A 17,462-nucleotide genomic window follows, 5' to 3' on the forward strand; every position below is an offset into this window, starting at 1 on the left:
GGAATCCCAGCACTTTGGGAGGCCAAGGTAAGAGGATCACTTGAGACCAGCCTAGGCAACATAGTGAGATCCCATCTCTACAAAAAATTAGCTGGGTGCGGTGGTGGTGCATGCCTCTGGTCCCAGCTACTTGGGAGGCAGAGGTGTGAAGACTGCTTAAACCCGGGATGTTGAGGTTACAGTGAGCTGTGATTGCACCACTGCACTTCAGCCTGGGCAACAAGCCAGACCCTGCCTCAAAAAAAAGAAAAAGAAAAAAAGTTTAATTCTTTTAAAAATAGAAACAAAGACAGGAAGTGAATGCATAAAAAATAAAGCTCATGATTAAGCAATCACAATCACATGGTGAGAAGGCGTGGGAATCTTGATGTCCTGTTTTCCAACATTCTGTCATAGCGTTTGCCGTATCATCTCTGTCATTTAATAGGGAATAAGACTGACAGGCCAGGCACGGTGGCTCACGCCTATAATCCCAGCACTTTGGGAGGCCGAGGCGGGTGGATCATGAGGTCAAGAGATCGAGACCATCCTGGTCAACAAAGTGAAACCCTATCTCTACTAAAAATACAAAAATTAGCTGGGCGTGGTGGCGTGTGCCCGTAGTCCCAGCTACTCAGGAGGCTGAGGCAGGAGAATTGCCTGAACCCAGGAGGCGGAGGTGGTGGTGAGCCGAGATCGCGCCATTGCACTCCAGCCTGGGTAACAAGAGCGAAACTCCGTCTCAAAGAAAAAAAAAAGACTGATTTCCACAAGCATTCCAAGACCATTCAATAGGGAAAGGATAATCTTTTCAATATATGGTGCTAGAAAAACTGGACATCCACATACAAAAAATATAAAAATTCTTCTCTTATACCATAAACAAAAATTAATTCAAAATTGATAAAAGACTTAAATATAAGAATAAAATCAACCTGGTGAAGTGGCGCACACCTGTAGTTCACTACTGGGAAGGCTAAGGTAAAAGAAACATGTGAGCCCAGGAGTTCAAGGCTGTAGTAACCTATGATCACACCACTGCTCTCCAGCCTGAGCAGCACAATAAGACCCTGTCTCTGAAAAACACAACCTGAAACTGGCCGGGTACAGTGGCTCATGCCTGTAATTCTAGCACTTTGGGAGGCCAAGATGGGTGAATCACTTGAGCTCGGGACTTCAAAACCAGCCTGGGCAACATGTCAAAATCCCATCTCAACAAAAAAGAGAAAAATCAGCAGCTGTGCACAGTGGCTCATGCCTATAATCCTAGCACTTTAGGAGGCCAAGGCGGGCAGATCACTTGAGGTCAGGAGTTCAAGACCAGCCTGGCCAATGTGGTGAAACCCTGTCTCTACTAAAAAATACAAAAATTAGCTGGCATGGTAGTGCGTACCTGTAATCCTAGCTACTCAGGAGGCTGAGGCAGGAGAATTGGTTGAACCAGGGAAGCAGAGGTTGCAGTGAGCCAAGATTGCACCACTGCACTCCAGGTTGGGTGACAGGGCAAGACCCTGTCTTAAAAAAGGAAGAAAAAAAAAAAGAAGCCCTGAAGGGAACATTAGGTAGGGTTCATCTGCCCATAGTTCTTCAAGCTGGCTTATCATCAGAATCACCTACAGGGCTTCTGAAAAACATAGATCTTGAGCCTAGCCCAAACTTTCTAGATTTCAGGAGTTAAGGAATTCAAATTCATAATTTTTAAAGCTCCCCAACAATTCTGATGATCAGCTAGATTTCGAAAATCTCATGTATTTCATTTGTGATGATTAGGTGGAACAAGAGGTGAGACTAGGGCCCAGCACCAGACAGCCATTCAAGACTCTCCCGCTCAACCTGTTGCAGTTCCTGAAAACTTACACAGTTGGGTATCCCTAATCTGAACATCCAAAATGCTCCAAAATCAGAAACTTTTTGAGTGCCAGCATGACACCAACAAGTGGAAAATTCTACATCTGATGTCATGTGACAAGTCACAGTCAAAACTTTGTTTCATGCAAAAAATTATTTAAAGTATTGTAAAAAAATAAAATAAAAATAAAGTATTGTATAAAGTTACCCTCAGGCTATGTATAGACGATATATCTAAAACATAAATGAGACCCCCATCTCCACAAACATTCAAACAAATTAGCCAGGCATGGTGGTACATGCTTATATTCCTAGCTACTCAGGAAGGCTGAGGTAGGAGGATCGCTTGAGCCTAGGAGGTCAAGGATGCAGTGAGCCATGATTGTGCCACTGTATTCCAGCCCTGGGTGACAGAGCAAGACCCTGCCTCAAATAAATAAATAAATTGTCCAGACATGGTGGTTCACACCTATAATCCCAACACTTTGAGAGGCCAAGGTGGGTGAATCACATGAGTTCAGGAGTTCGAGACCAGCCTGACCAACATGGTGAAACCCTGTCTCTACAAAAATACAAAAATAAACCAGGTATGATGGCAGGTGCCTGTAATCCCAGCTACTGGGGAGGCTGAAGTGGGAGAATCACTTGAACCTGGGAGGCAGAGGTTGCAGTGAGCCAAGATCATGCCATTGCACTCCAATCTGAGCAACAGACTATAAAAAAATAAAATAGGCCGGGCATGATGGCTCACGCCTGTAATCCCAGTACTTTGGGAGGCCGAGGTGGGTGGATCACGATGTCAAGAGATGGAGACCATGGTGAAACCCAGTCTCTACTAAAAAATACAAAAATTAGCTGGGCGTGGTTGTGCGCACCTGTGGTCCCAGCTACTTGGGAGTCTGAAGCAGGAGAATTGCCTGAACCGGGGAGGCAGAGGTTGCAGTGAGCCGAGATCGCGCCACTGCACTCCAGTCTGGCACCTGGCAACAGAGCAAGACTCTGTCTCAAAAAAATAAATAAATAAACAAAAATAAATAAAATAAAATAAATTAATAATTTTTAATTGATTAAAAATTATGATTATTTTTAAATAATTTTTTGAGATGGAGTCTCAAAAGTAAATAAATAAAAAAATAAATAAATTTTGTGTTTAGACTTGGGTCACATCCCCAAGATAACTCAGTATATATATACAAATGTTGCAAAATCCAAAAAGAAAATCTGAGACACTTCCAGTTCCAAGCATTTCAGATAAGGGATACTCAACCTACAATGTCAACTCCAGATCCAGACCATTCCCCCCTCATAAAATGAAATTTTGGAGTCCTACTTGAAAATCCAGGACTGGCCAGATACAGTGGCTCACACCTGTAATCCCAATACTTTGGGAGGCTGAGGCAGGAGGATCACTTGAGCCCAGAAGTTTGAGACCAGCCTAGGCAATAAAGCAAGATACTAAAAAACTACTGGCATTGGTCTTTTATGATTTTGGAAGTGGCAAATTTCTTCCAAATTTATATTCTCTTGGGAAACCTTTGAAGTATGTGAGAATTTCTTAAAAGCATGCAAGCTCATCATAGGGTGTCAGCCTCACAAATGCCCAAGGTCAGAAAGATGTCAGTTTGGGTTTAACACTTGAGGGGGCTCATGCAGTTATAGTCATGTGCTACCTACACTTACAAGTACTTTACTAATCTAATGGAGAATGATATTTACAGGGGAAACCAGCAATGTCATGGGAAACAGAGTGCAGCATACTTTGAAAGTGTAACTCACCTACTACATAATTACCCTTCACCAAAAGGATTTTCTGACATAGTACCAGAAAACTTTTTTTTGTTTAAGGTAGGTTATTACAAAGCCCAAGGTGTACAAAGAGGCCAAAGGGTAGGCACATGGACATGGGTGGGGGCAGACAGATATCGCTTAGCTCAACTGCCACAGCTGGATCTGTACGGTCAGTTGACTAAGTCATGGTTTTACAGGACTGTTAGAAATCAAGTGAAGTCCATATACTGGATTCTACAGGAAGAAAACGATCAAAATCAAAGTCAAAAAAAGGATTTTTGAAGGAAACCTATAATGCAGCATGTAATGCCAATGGCAGCAAATATTTCTAGATAAACTGTGTTAGAAGGCCGGGCGCGGTGGCTCAGGCCTGTAATCCCAGCACTTTGGGAGGCCAAGGCGGGTGGATCACGAGGTCAAGAGATCGAGACCATCCTGGTCAACATGGTGAAACCCCGTTTCTACTAATACAAAAAATTAGCTGGGCATGGTGGCATGTGCCTGTAATCCCAGCTACTCAGGAGGCTGAGGCAGGAGAATTGCCTGAACCCAGGAGGCGGAGGTTGCGGTGAGCCGAGATCGCGCCATTGCACTCCAGCCTGGGTAATAGAGCGAAACTCCATCTCAAAAAGTAAAAAAAAAATAAAAAATAAACTGTGTTAAAGTTGGATGGAATCTCACAGTCATGTTTCAACCCAACCTGCTATTTTACTGTTAAAGACACGGAACCAGACAGAAAGTGACATGTCCCAGTTTACACAGCTACTGCAGAGCATGGTTGGGACTTGCCTTCAGCATCCTGATGCCCCTATCACCATATGTCCTATTAGAATGGATCCAGCTGACCTATTAGCAATATGGAGTGGATCACCATTGCATTTCAGATATCACAAAGCTTCAACTGTCACCACATCTTTTGCCCAGGGTATTGAGGCCTATTATTGATCCTTAGATATTTAGATTTTTTATTTGTTAAATTATGGCTACAAAAAAAGGCAACTGTTAAACTTATACCCTTTTTTTTTTTGAAACAGAGTTTAACTCTTGTTGCCCAGGCTGGATTGCAATGATGTGATCTCGGCTCACTGCAACCTCCGCCTCCTGGGTTCAAGTGATTCTCCTGCCTCAGCCTCTAGAGTAGCTGGGATTACAGGCACCTGCCACCATGCCCGCCATATTTTTGTATTTTTAGTAGAGACTAGGTTTCACCATGTTGGCCAGGCTGTTTCAAACTCCTGGCCTCAAGTGATCCACCCGGCTTGGCCTCCCAAAGTGCTGGGATTACAGGCATGAGCCACCATGCCCGGCCTCTTTTTTCTGAATGTCTGTTTTACTGTATGTCTCCTCTGAGTCAGGCATCGTCCTGGGACCAGGAAGCACAGATGAACAAGATGTTTTGTTATATAGTATGCATTCGACAGCAATGCAGGCTGCCCCTATCTTGTGACTATGATGGGAGGAAGCATTATGAGCAATAATGACAAAGGAATTTGATTATTTCTGTCTGGTTCCTGGTGAGAACTAATCCACATCACAAAAGCTCAATAGTTTCAGCCTCAATAGGCAGCCTTCTTCAGACTGACAAGGGCAAGAATATCAGAACAGCCAAGATGTCAGCACCAACTCAAACATACACTCTGAGACTTCAACAACAAGGAATTTCTACTCTGAACCCTTGGGAAGACCAAGGTTAGGTCTGGGGGACAGAATACAAGCTTGACATGACATCAAAGGTGTAACTCTTATATCTGGCCAAAAGCTACTGGAGACATGAGCTCCAAGAAAACATATTTGACTTGTTGAAACATTTCAACTTTGGAACAACTGGAAAAGTGACAGTTTGCTGGACGAGAACCCAAGGCAGTTCTGCCTCATTCCTACCTCCCAGTGACCAGCGAGTTTGGGTGGAATCTCCAATCCCAGCTTCTCCAGCTCTCGCTCCCTGTACTTCTCATACTGCCGGTACCCTGCATATCCACTGCCAGTCACCAACAGAATGGGCAGGGGGCGCAGCAGGAACAGGCTTCGGGCAGGGGCAGTGTGGATTTTTCTGGCATCTGTAACAAAAAACATGACAATTTTGAGCCTGGGAGACAAGAATAGGGAAGAGTCATGCAAACACACCAACAAGAGGGTCAGGAAAAGTCAGCGCAGCTCAGAAGCCCTCAGCAGAGGTGACTGGGTCTAAGATATCTAGCAGGCAGACATAACCTTGGGTCACTACTGAGACCCTGTTGTCTCCAAATACTGTCAGTAAGTACAGGACAGGCATCTTTCCTATAGAATTACAATGCACTTCAATTGCCACTGCAGTCATAAAATGTATTAATAAGATGAAAACGCTGACTCACAAAGAGGTTAAGAAACTAATCAAGGCTGCCCAGGTGCACAAACAGGTCTAGAACTTGAAGTCAAACACCATTTCTCACCCAGGGCTCTTTGATCTTGCTTTTATAATGCAGGCCCAATTTTGATGGGTCACTGGTATTCTCTCTCAAATGCAAAAATCTCATAATTCTTACAGGTCAACAATAAAAAGACAAATAGCCAGGCACAGTGGCTTGCACCTATAGTCCCAGCTACTAGGGAGACTGAGGTGGGAGGATGGCTTGAACCCAAGAGTTCAAGGTTACAGTGAGCTATGATCATGCCACTAGACTCCAGCCTGAGCAACAGAGTGAGACTCAATCAATCAATCGAAATGTGCAAAGAATTTGAATAGACCTTTGTCCAAAGAAAACATACATTGGCCAATAAGCACAAGAAAAAACAGAGTTAAATATGTTATGCATTGAATTGCTGAAAACTCCCCAAAATTCTTATGTTGAAGTTCTAACCCTGAGCACCTTAGAATGTGCTTTTACTTGGTTAGAAAGAGGGTCTTTACAGAGGTTATCAAGTTAAAAAGAGGTTGCCAAGGTGGATCCAAATCCAGTATGATGGATATCCTTATAAAAAGGGAAAACCAGCCAGGCGCAGTGGCTCACACCTGTAATCCCAGCACTTTGGCAGGCCGAGGTGGGCAGATCACAAGGTCAGGAGTTTGAGACCAGCCTGGCCAATATGGCTAAACGCCGCCTCTACTAAAAATACAAAAACTAGCCGGACGTGGTGGCATGCGCCTGTAGTCCCAGCTACTTGGGAGGCTGAAGCAGAAGAATCACTTGAACCTGGGAGGTGGAGGTTGTAGTGAGCCGAGTTCATGCACTCCAACCTGGACAATAGAGCAAGACTCTGTCTCGGAAAAAAATAAAAAATTTAAAAAAATAAAAAGGGAAAATCTAGAAATAGACAAGCACACAAGGAGAATACCATGTGAAGTTGAAGGCAGAAGTTGGAGTGATGCTTCTACATCTAAGGAATGCCAGAGATTGCCAGCAAACCACTGGAAGCTGGACAAGAGTCATGGAACAGGTTCTCTCTCACAGCCCTCCAAAGGAAGGCTTCCAAAGGAAGCAACCCTGCTGACTCCTTGATGTCAGACATTTAGCCTCTAGAATCATGAGGCAAACATCTGCTGTTCAAGCAACCCAGTTTGTGTTCCTTTGTTACAGCAGCCCTAGCAAACTAATACAACATTATTAGTGATTAAGGAAATGCAAATCAAAACCACAACGAGACCCCCTCACACCCATCAGAATGGCTATAATCAAAAAAACATAATGAGGTGGGTGTGGTGGCTCATGCCTATAATCCCAGCACTTTGGGAGGCCAAGGTGGACAGATCACTTGAGACCAGGAGTTTGAGACCAGCCTGGGCAACATAACCCCATCTCTACTAAAAATACAAAAATCAGCCAGTATACATGCAGTCTTTGAAATATAAAAAACAAAAACAAAATTAGTAACAAAATCTAGCTGGGCGTGGTGATGCATGTCTGTGTCCCAGCTACTTGGGGAATGAGAATTGCTTGAACCCAGGAGGTGGAGGTTCAGTAAACCAAGATTGCACCATTGCATTCCAGCCTGGGCGAGAGAGCAAGACTCTGTCTCAAAATAAAAAGAAAAGCTAATGCTTCGGTGATAACTGCATGCCAGGTACTTTCCATACTAATTCATTTAATTCTAACTACAACCCTATGTTTATCCCAATTTACAGATGACCAAACTGAGGCACAGAGAGGGCCCGCACCACCTCTAACTGCTCCTTACCTGTGCGAAAGGCTCTAAAAGGCAGCTTCCGTAAGGGTTGTAGGGAGTGGCTCAAGGCAGTGTTCTCACAGTGATGGAGGCTATAACCAAGCAAAAATAAACCATTAAATATTAATCTTAAATGACTGGATTAGTTGGCAAAATTTAAATACCCAATAACAATATTGTATTAATGTAAATTTCTTGGTTTTGATAATTGTACTGTATGTAAGAAAATGTCCTTGTAGGAGAAAAACTGAAATTTTTTTTATTATTATTTTGTTTTGAAACTCCGTCTCAAAACAAAATAAAATAATGTCACCAAGCTGGAATGCACTGCTGAGATCTTGGCTCACTGCAAACTCCGTCTCCTGGGTTCCAGTGATTCTCCTGCCTCAGTCTCCCAAGTAGCTGGGATTATAGGGGTGCAACACTATGCTTAGCTAATTTTTGTATTTTTAGCAGAGATGGGGTTTCACCATGTTGGCCGGGATGGTCTCGATCACCTGATCTTGTGATCCACCCGCCTCGGCCTCCCAAAGTGCTGAGATTACATTATTTTTATTTTTATTTATTTATTTAGAGACAGAGTCTCATCCTGTTGCCCATGCCGGAGTGCAGTGGCACAATCTTGGCTCACTGCAACCTCCACCTCCTGGGCTCAAGCAATTCTCCTGCCTCAGCTTCCCAAGAAGCTGGAATTACAGGCATCCACCACCATGCTCAGCTAATTTTTGTATTTTTAGTAGAGATGGGGTTTCACCATTTTGGCCAGGCTAGTCTTAAACTCCTGATCTCATGTGATCCACCAGCCTTGGCCTCCCAAAGTGCTGGGATTACAGGCATAAGCCACCTCGCTTGGCCTAGAAAAGGGTTGAAATATTTAAAAGCAAAAGGTCAACAAGTCAGCAAATTGCTCTCAAGTGTCTCAGAAAAAAAAAGTATACGTGTACACACACATATACATACAAACAGAGATGGGAAAGGATAAAACAAATAGGGCTGACATTTGAGGAATCTGGGTAAAAGGTATTTGGGAATTCTATGTACTATTTTCATAACGTTCTGTAAGCCTGAAACAACTATAATCATGACCATAATCCTGGCACTGTGGGAGGCTGAGGTAGGCAGACTGCTTGAGCCCCAGAGTTCGGGACCAGCCTGGGCAACATGGTGAAACCCCATCCATACAAAAAATACAAAAATTAGCCGGGCATGGTGGTATGCGCCTATAGTCCTAGCTAACCAAAAAGCTGAAGTGGGAAGATTGCCTGAACTCAGGAGTCGGAGGTTGCAGTCAGCCAAAATCACACCACTGCACTCCAGCCTGGGCGACAGAGTGGGATCCTGCCTTAAAAAAAAAAAACACCACACACACCCTCACAGCGTGGCACTATTGTAGCTAACGTTGATGAATCTGATCCTCCTATAGGCAAACAAGGTTTGTATAGAGAAAAAGCATCTTACCATGATAAGCACCACCCCCAAGGCCAGACAGATGTACAGCTATTAACACAATGAAGGGTGTATTTCAGTATACGAAAGTTCTTTCAGTTCTGAACAATGCTCATTTCTTAGACTGAATACTCCCACTACCACAGCAAAAAGCCTAAAACTCTGCTTTCTAAACAGAATTTGAACAGGAAGTGCAAAAACTGACTAAAGGATAAACTGTTGTGTTCTGTACATTGCCACATTGTGTGTTCCAGAATACTGAAAAACCCCTAAATGAAAGAATGTTTGCAGATTGGTTAACAAGGCTCTGTCTGACAGGAGGAAATAGGAATGGGAGATAATCATTTACGTATCCACCGTAACTGGATGCAGGGCACTCAGGTGGTTTGTTTTGCATATCAATCTTCCCCTCAGGAACCCTGCCCAAGAACAAAGTACTTGGCTTTTTGTCCACTGCTGAAGCCCCAGCTCCTGGATCAAATATTGGGAAATGTTTCATTTTATCAGCTTGTCCCTTATGACTGGATTGTCCCTATTTTCATATGAACGCTGTCATTTCTTCAGTCTTACACAAACACTGTCTACCATATTATCATTCTTCAGTTCCACTCTACTTTTCTGCTCACCTTCATTCCAAGCCTAAAAAGAGCTCTCTATTTCACTGTCACCACTTCCTCACCTCTTAGCCTCTCTTAGTTCCCCTCAACAAGGCTTTTGTTCCTATCACACCACTTCGTCAAGGTCACCAACAACCTCCATGTTGCCAACACCAATGCACACATACATCTGAGGACTCATCTTACTTGATACCTCAGCAGCATGACACAGGTGATCCTTCTCTCCTTGAAACATTCTTTACTGGGCTTTTGGAACCGTGATTTTTCCTCCCATTTCTCTGCTTTCTTCTCAGTCTTTTTGTGAATTCTCCTTTGCTTCCTGACTTTGGATTTTTACCATGCACAGGGTTCAGATCTCTTCTCTATCTACACACTCTCCCTAGAGATGCTTATCCAGTCCCATGCCTTTAAAGAACCATCGATTGATGACTCCATTGCTCCTCCAGGGGCTGGCTACCCAATATCCACACTTTGAGTCCTCTCAAACTGAGTCTGTAGGAAACAGGATTCTTGATCCTCTCTAACTTACCTTCAATCTGTTCCTGCCCCAGAGTTCTCTTTCCATGGCAGACTAGCCAGATGTTTACCAAATGCACTTCCTCTTTTGGACACCTGTTAGACTACATTTCCCAGCCTCCCCTGCAGCATGGTGTGGCCATGAGACTGAGTTTGAACCAATGGAATCTGAGGATCATTCAGGCTTCCCAGGCATTGACCCCCAAGCTTTCCCCATCCAGCCTGCTTGGGAAGTCATGTATTAAAGATGGCAGGAAGGCCAGGAGTGGTGGCTCACACCTGTAATCCTAGCACTTTCGTAGGCCGAGGTGGGTGAATTGCCTGAGCTCAGGAATTCGAGACCAGCCTGGGCAACATGATGAAACCCCGTCTCTACTAAAACGAAAAAAAATTAGCCAGGTGTGGCAGCGTGCGCCTGTAGTTCCAGCTACTCAGCAGGCTGAGGCAGGAGAATTGCTTGAACCTGGGAGGCAGAGGTTGCAGTGAGCCAAGATTGTGCCACTGCATTCCGGCCTGGGCCATGGAGTGACATTTCGTCTCCAAAAAAAAGATGGCAGGAGACTGGGTCCCTGAACATCGCTTGGAAAACAGCTGCCCTGACAATCAGGAGCACCCAACGGGGCTTTACAAAAGTGAGAAATGAACTTCCACTGCGTTAAGCCACTGAGAATGCTGAAACGGGTTTAATCTGTTATAGTACCAATATTACTATAACTGACATACCGGGTGAAAAAAAGGTACCACCATTCACCCAGTCACTCAAGTATGATCCCTTGTTTTTTTTTTTTTTTGAGACGGAGTTTCACTCTTGTTGCCCAGGCTGGAGTGCGATGGCGCAAGCTCAGCTCACCGCAACCTCTGCCTCCTGGGTTGAAGCAACTCTCCTGCCTCAGCCTTCCAAGTAGCTGGGATTACAGGCATGCACGACCATGCCCGGCTAATTTTGTATTTTCAGTAGAGACAGGGTTTCTCCATGTTGGTCAGGCTGGTCTCAAACTCCCAACCTCAGCTGATCCGCCCGCCTTGGCCTCCCAAAGTGCTGGGATTATAGGCATGAGCCACTGAGCCCAGCCTGGCTAGTTTTTAATTATTTTATAGAGATGAGGTCTTGCCATCTGGCCCAGACTGGTCTCGAACTCCTGGGTTCAAGTGATCCTCCCACCATAGCCTCCCAAAGGGCTCAGATTACAGGTGTGAGACACTGTGCCAGGCAAGGACCCGTGTTTTTGTGTTTTTCTTTTTCAGATGGAGTCTCGCTCTGTCACCCAGGCTGGAGTGTAATGGCACTATCTCAGCTCACTGCAACCTCCACCTGCTGGGTTCAAGCAATTCTCCTGCCTCAGCCTTCTGAGTAGCTAAGATTACAGGTGCACACCACCACACCTGGCTAATTTTTTTATTTTTTTTAGTAGAGACAGGGTTTCGCCATGTTGGCCAGGCTGGTCTCAAACTCCTGACCTCAAGTGATCCACCTGCCTTTGCCTCCCAAAGTGCTAGGATTACAGGTGTGAGCTACCATGCCTGGCCTAGAACTCATTTTTAAGTCCTTTCTTTCTCATCATCCACGTTCAATCCACCGGGAAGGCATGAAAACTACCATTAAAATATCTCGTGGCTGGGCACGGTGGCCAAAGTAATCATTTTTTCTTTTTTTTTTGAGATGGAGTCTCGCTCTGTAGCCCAGGTTGGCGTGCAATGGCGTGATCTTGGCTCACTGCAACCTCTGCCTCCTGGGTTTAAGCAATTCTCCTTCCTCAGCTTCCTGAGTAGCTGGGCTTACAAGAGTGCACCACCACGCCAAGCTAATTTTTTGTATTTTTAGTAGAGACAGGGTTTTTTGGCCAGGCTGGTCTTGAACTTCCAACCTCAGGTGATCCACTCACCTCGGCCTCCAAAAGTGCTGGGATTACAGGCGCAAACCACCATGCTCAGTCCCATTTTATTTTTTCTGATACTCATTAACCATTCCCACTTCCTCCCATCCCCCCACTACCCTTTCCAGCTTCTGATAACCATCTCTCTACTATCTCCATTAGTTCAACTGTTTTAATTTTCAGCTCCCACATGTAAGTGAGAACATGCAAAGTTTTTCTGTTGAGCACTAACTTCTTTTTTTTGTGATGGAGTTTCACTCTTGTTGCCCAGGATGGAGTGCAATGGCGCGATCTCAGCTCACCGCCACCTCTACCTCCCGGGTTCAAGCAATTCTCCTGCCTCAGCTTCTCCAGCAGCTGGGATTACAGGCATGTGCCACCATGACCAGCTAATTTTGTATTTTCAGTAGAGACAGGGTTTCTCCATGTTGGTCAGGCTGGTCTCAAACTCCCAACCTCAGGTGATCCACCCACCTTGGCCTCCCAAAGTGCTGGGATTATAGACATGAGCCACCACACCTGGCCAGCACTAACTTCTAAATTATCTTGCTTTCTTTTTCTTCGTAGCATTTCTCATTACCCAACATGAATGGATTCTACATATATTCAGTTGTTTACTGTATGTATACCTCAATGAACACCGGGGTTTATCTGTGTTCTCACTGGCCTTCAATCTCAACAGTGAGAGTACACCCCAGAAAGATGAATGAATGGGTTCAACCAGATGTCTCTTCTACATGCAATCTATATTGCATCCTGCAAGTAGGCAATTAAAGCCCACAATTAAGCACTCCAGTCTGCCTGTGCAGCTCAAATCTCAGCTGTGCCACTTACTAGCAGCTGTGTGACCTTAGGAAATTTCTTAACTAATCTTAAGCCTCAGTTTCTTCACCGGCAAAAACAAAACTCATCTCATTAGAAGACAATCATGCAAAACCTTAGCCCAGGGCCTGGCACCTAGTTACACATTGTTATTATTATTAAAAGTAAGAGTTGCTCTTTGAGGAAGACTCTGTCGTAGCTGTTGCAGATTGTTGGTCCGCGTGTTCCTGCTCCTGACCACTGCTGTGTGCTCTTGCCGAGGAATAAGTTGGTCAGGAAGCTGTGCAGCAGCCATGACTTTTAAGGATATTGAAAAACACCCATGGAGCCAGAGGTGGCAATTCACCGAATTCAAATCACTCTAACAAGCCACAATGTAAAATCCCTGGAGAAGGTGTGTGCTAACTTGATCAGAGGAGGAAAGGAAAAGAATCGCAAAGTGAAAGGACCAGTTCGGATGCCTAGCAAGACTTTGAGAATCACTACAAGAAAAGCACCTTGTGGTGAAGGTTCTAAGACATGGGATCTTTTCCAGATGATAATCCACAAGCGACTCATTGACTTGTACCATCCTACTGAGATTGTTAAGCAGAAGACTTCCATCAGTACTGAGCCAGGAGTTGAGGTGGAAGTCACCACTGCAGATGCTTAAGTCAGCTATTTTAATAAATTGATTACCAGTTGTTAAAAAAAAAAAAAAGTAGAGTTGATATTCAGCTGGCATACACTGGGATGTTCATATCAATCATTTATGACCAGCATTCACGCTCACTAGTCTGTCTCCATGGTGTCCTGGTTGTAAGTTTTTTATTTTTTTTTTGAGACAGGGTGTCTGTCATCCAGGCTGGAATGTGTGGTGAAATCACAGCTCACTGCAGCCTCGACCTCCTGGGCTCAAGTGAACCTCCCACCTTAGCTTCCCAAGTAGATGGAACCACAGACGTGTACCCAGCTACTTTTTGTAGAGACGAGGTCTCACTATGTTGCTCAGGTTTGTCTCAAACTCTTGGGCTCAAGCAATTCTCCTGCCTTGGCCTTCCAAAGTGTTAAGATTACAGGCATAAGCCACCACACCTGGCCAGTTGCACTATTTTTTCGTTTTTTTTTTTTTTTTAGACAGAGTCTCACTCTGTTGCCCAGGCTGGTGTGGAGTGGCATGATCTTGGCTCACTGCAGCCTGGACCTCCTGGGCTCAGGCGATCCTCCTACCTCAGCCTCTCAAGTAGCTGGGACTACAGGTATGCACCACTATGCCCAGCTAATTTTTGTATTTTTTGTACAGATGGGGTTCTGTCATGTTGCCCAGGCTAGTCTTGAACTCCTGAGTTCACGCAATCCATCTGCCTTAGCCTCTCAAAGTGCTGGGATTACAGGCATGAGCCACCAAGCCAGCCTAAGACATTTTTAACATCACCCCTAGTAGTAACATTTTACTTATAGTCCTTATGTCTCCCTTGCTTTCTAAAGCTGTGAGAGTTCTCCTAAAACAGAACTTGCTTTATCCTATATTCCACCTTGTATTACTAGTACATAGTAAAGTGTTTCCTCTCCTACTAAACTGTAAAGTTCCTTGAACACAAGGCCTATTTCAAATGTTTTTAAATTCTTCATTTCTCTCCTCCTCCCTTCTCCATAGTCTCTTGACACTGGTTTGCAGTGGCAGGGATGTCATAAATATTTATAAAATGGAAGTCATGCATGAGAAACTACTTCCTAGATACTACTGTCCATACTTGCCCAAACCTAAGAATCACCTGTAAAAACTACAGTTGCCAGGGTCCCAACTTATATCTACTGAATCTGAAATTGGCAGCAGGATGGGGTCTTATCTGGAATCTTCTGTGTTTTTTGTTTTTTGGTTTTTTTTTTTTGAGATGGAGTCTCGCTCTGTCGCCCAGGCTGGAGTGCAGTGGCGCAATCTTGGCTCACTGCAATCTCCACCTCCCTTCGCCTGCCTCATCCTCCCGAGTAGCTGGGACTACAGGCGCACACCACCACGCCCGGCTAATTTTTGTATTTTTAGTAGAGATGGGATTTCACCACGTTGGGCAGGATGGTCTCGATCTCCTGATCTCGTGATCCACGCACCTCGGCCTCCCAAAGGGCTGGGATTACACGCGTGAGCCACCGCGCCCGGCCGTGACGCTTTCATAACAAGACCAATGATGGTTTCTGTTCCCTCTTAATCCAAATCCAGTGTCCTTCTCCTCCCAAAACTACAATATAAGGCTATAAAATAGTGAAGCCAGAATTTGAACATACGTCTCTGACTCCAAAAACCATGTTCTGATCAACGCTGATAAAATAAACCCTGCAGGAAACACACAGGTATGGCGCATCTCTCAAATCTTAGCTCTCTGAAATGACACCAGGCAGCCAACTCTGAGTCACAGCTACCAACATTTTAATCCATTTTTCGGCAGTCCAGATGCTCTAAGCTATTTTCTGTATAATAACTGCCCTCAGGGTGCGCAGCCTGAGAGAAAGATCATCGCGTGAGAGACAGGTACCTTCATGGGGGTCCTTCTCTGCTACAAACTGGCTGTGTGAACTTGAGCAAATCCCTCTCTCGAAGCCTCAATCTCGTTAACTACAAAGAGAAAGAGCTGGACTTAGAAGACCCCTCAAGTCTCTTACATTTCTAAGAACCTAACAGCTGGGAGTCACAAGGGTAACCAAGACTCTAGCCACTAACAGGCTGTTTTGAGATTACCTAATCTAATTCTCTCGCTTCAAAGACTAAGATCCAGAAATGAAGGTTGCCTGAGTCTCAATCTAGTGCCCTTCCCACAGGACATAGCTTCTTCTACGAAAACGAACACGAGAAAATGGGATCTGAACATCTGAAAGCCTGCCTCGACTCAAGTGACGGACAGGTAGCCTATTTCATCTGGTTTTTGTCACTCGCGAACTTCCACCTAGGTGGAAAGGGCAAAGCGAGAGCTTCACCCTAACTAGATCCGAACCGCCTCAAGCAGTAGCAGTCGCACCTGCTCTTAAGCTCGAGGTGAAGGTGGCTCCGTCTCCACCCGAGCTCGCCTCAGAGCGAGCCTGCAACAGAGAAACACCTGTCTCCAGGCCCCGGCTTGGCCCAGGTTGCCCCACGCCCCAAGGCAGTCTCCCCGCGCTGCTATACCTGCTCCGCCACGGCGCGACCCTGAGCAGCAATCGCAAGCACCAGTGCCCCACGGACGTCGCCATCTTGTCTCCTCCTTCTCAGCGAGCCACGCCCCCTTCATACGCTAGGCGCACGCCTATGGCGTCACGAATCTCGAGTTCACCGGGCCAATGAAGAAAGCCGAGGGCTGGGCGCGGAGTCACTCCGCCCCGTGGCTACTCCCCACCCCACCAGCCTTGCAGCTCCAGAGACGGGGGAACTGGTGCGGGCGGTGGAGCTGTCGGTTTCGCTAAACCTGGGCTTGGTCGCAACACTACCACTCCTCCTCCTTCCCTCTGGCGTGCCTTTCCGCATATGCCTGGAAAATCTGAGTCATCCAAGGCCCAAGAATGTCGTTTCAAGTGATCGAACTTACTCATTTTACAGATGGAGAAACTGGATATCCATGACTCAGCTCTCCTTTTTTTAAGCGCCATAGGGTGTCGTGAGCACTTTGCATGCATGGTGTCATATCATTCTTACCTCCTACCACTGTGCTGCCAGGGAGACCGGAGGCAAACAGTCTGGGATCACCTAGAAATGCAACCAGTCGTCAAATTCGGTGCCTGCTGCTTGCTCTTGAAAAGGTTCCTATCTTTAATTGTAAGAGGAAAACCAATTTTTGATCGTATCTGCTACTTTTTACTGAGCACTGACTAGAGACTGGCAGCTAGGCCTGAGGCATTATCCCCGTTTTTAAAATGAGGTACCTGAGGCTCAGGAAGATTAAGCAACATCTTCAAGGGTACATAAAGGTCACATGCTCAAAGGCTATAAAATAGTGAAGCCAGACTTTGAATATATGTCTCTGACTCCAAAAACCATGTTCTAAACATTCTTTCTTTTAAGCCCTTTGCCTAGAATCTGGCAGAATTTGGGTGTGAAAACTGAAGGAATGCAGCCTTACTTTTTCCTCTGCTAAGCTAATCACAATTGCCTTCACCTGGCATTTGACACCGGAGGAGGGATACGCTGCCTGCAGTTATTTCTGTGTAGTTTGCTTAAGTTCAACTAGGGCATACTCAGCTCCTACAACTAACTTAAGTTCAGCTAGGACATACTCAGCCTTAAAAGGCACCAGGTTTGGTATTGGGGGAAGATACCTCCCTTTGTTTACAAAAGTCTGAAAAAAAAATGTTTACAATTGGTTTTGGCCAGGCACAGTAGCTCACACCTGTAATCCCCACTCTTTGGGAGGCTGAGTTGGGAGGATAGCTTGAGCCAAGGAGTTTGAGACCAGCCTGGACAACGTAGTGAGACTGCAAAAAAAAAAAA

At 45.1% G+C, this 17,462-nt stretch overlaps 2 protein-coding genes across 3 annotated transcripts in view; one reads left to right on the top strand and one right to left on the bottom strand.

The window, feature by feature from the left end:
• The window catches only part of PISD (phosphatidylserine decarboxylase), a 39,571-nt gene extending 23,318 nt beyond the window's left edge, over positions 1-16,253 (bottom strand). The window contains exons 1-3 of one of the 2 annotated variants that reach the window (XM_012471327.2): positions 16,167-16,253; positions 7,768-7,847; positions 5,497-5,672 (exon numbers count right to left, since the gene is read on the bottom strand). In XM_012471327.2, the coding sequence (XP_012326750.1) occupies positions 5,497-5,672; positions 7,768-7,847; positions 16,167-16,231 (321 nt within the window). In that variant the 5' untranslated portion in view covers positions 16,232-16,253. Of the gene's footprint in view, positions 1-5,496; positions 5,673-7,767; positions 7,848-16,166 lie in introns of those variants that run through there. The other variant, XM_064367917.1, reaches the window with a different exon arrangement.
• Positions 13,344-13,682, top strand: LOC105730257 (small ribosomal subunit protein uS10-like; the record flags this gene model as incomplete). Its single annotated transcript, XM_064367856.1, has 1 exon — positions 13,344-13,682. A coding segment is annotated over one exon (339 nt), but the record flags the coding sequence as incomplete, so codon positions are not given.
• Positions 16,254-17,462: the final 1,209 nt, after the last annotated feature.

The sequence above is a fragment of the Aotus nancymaae genome, unplaced genomic scaffold (genome assembly GCF_030222135.1).
Source record: "Aotus nancymaae isolate 86718 unplaced genomic scaffold, 86718_ANA_hifiasm-v0.15.2.pri h1tg000076l, whole genome shotgun sequence".
NCBI lineage: Eukaryota > Metazoa > Chordata > Mammalia > Primates > Aotidae > Aotus > Aotus nancymaae.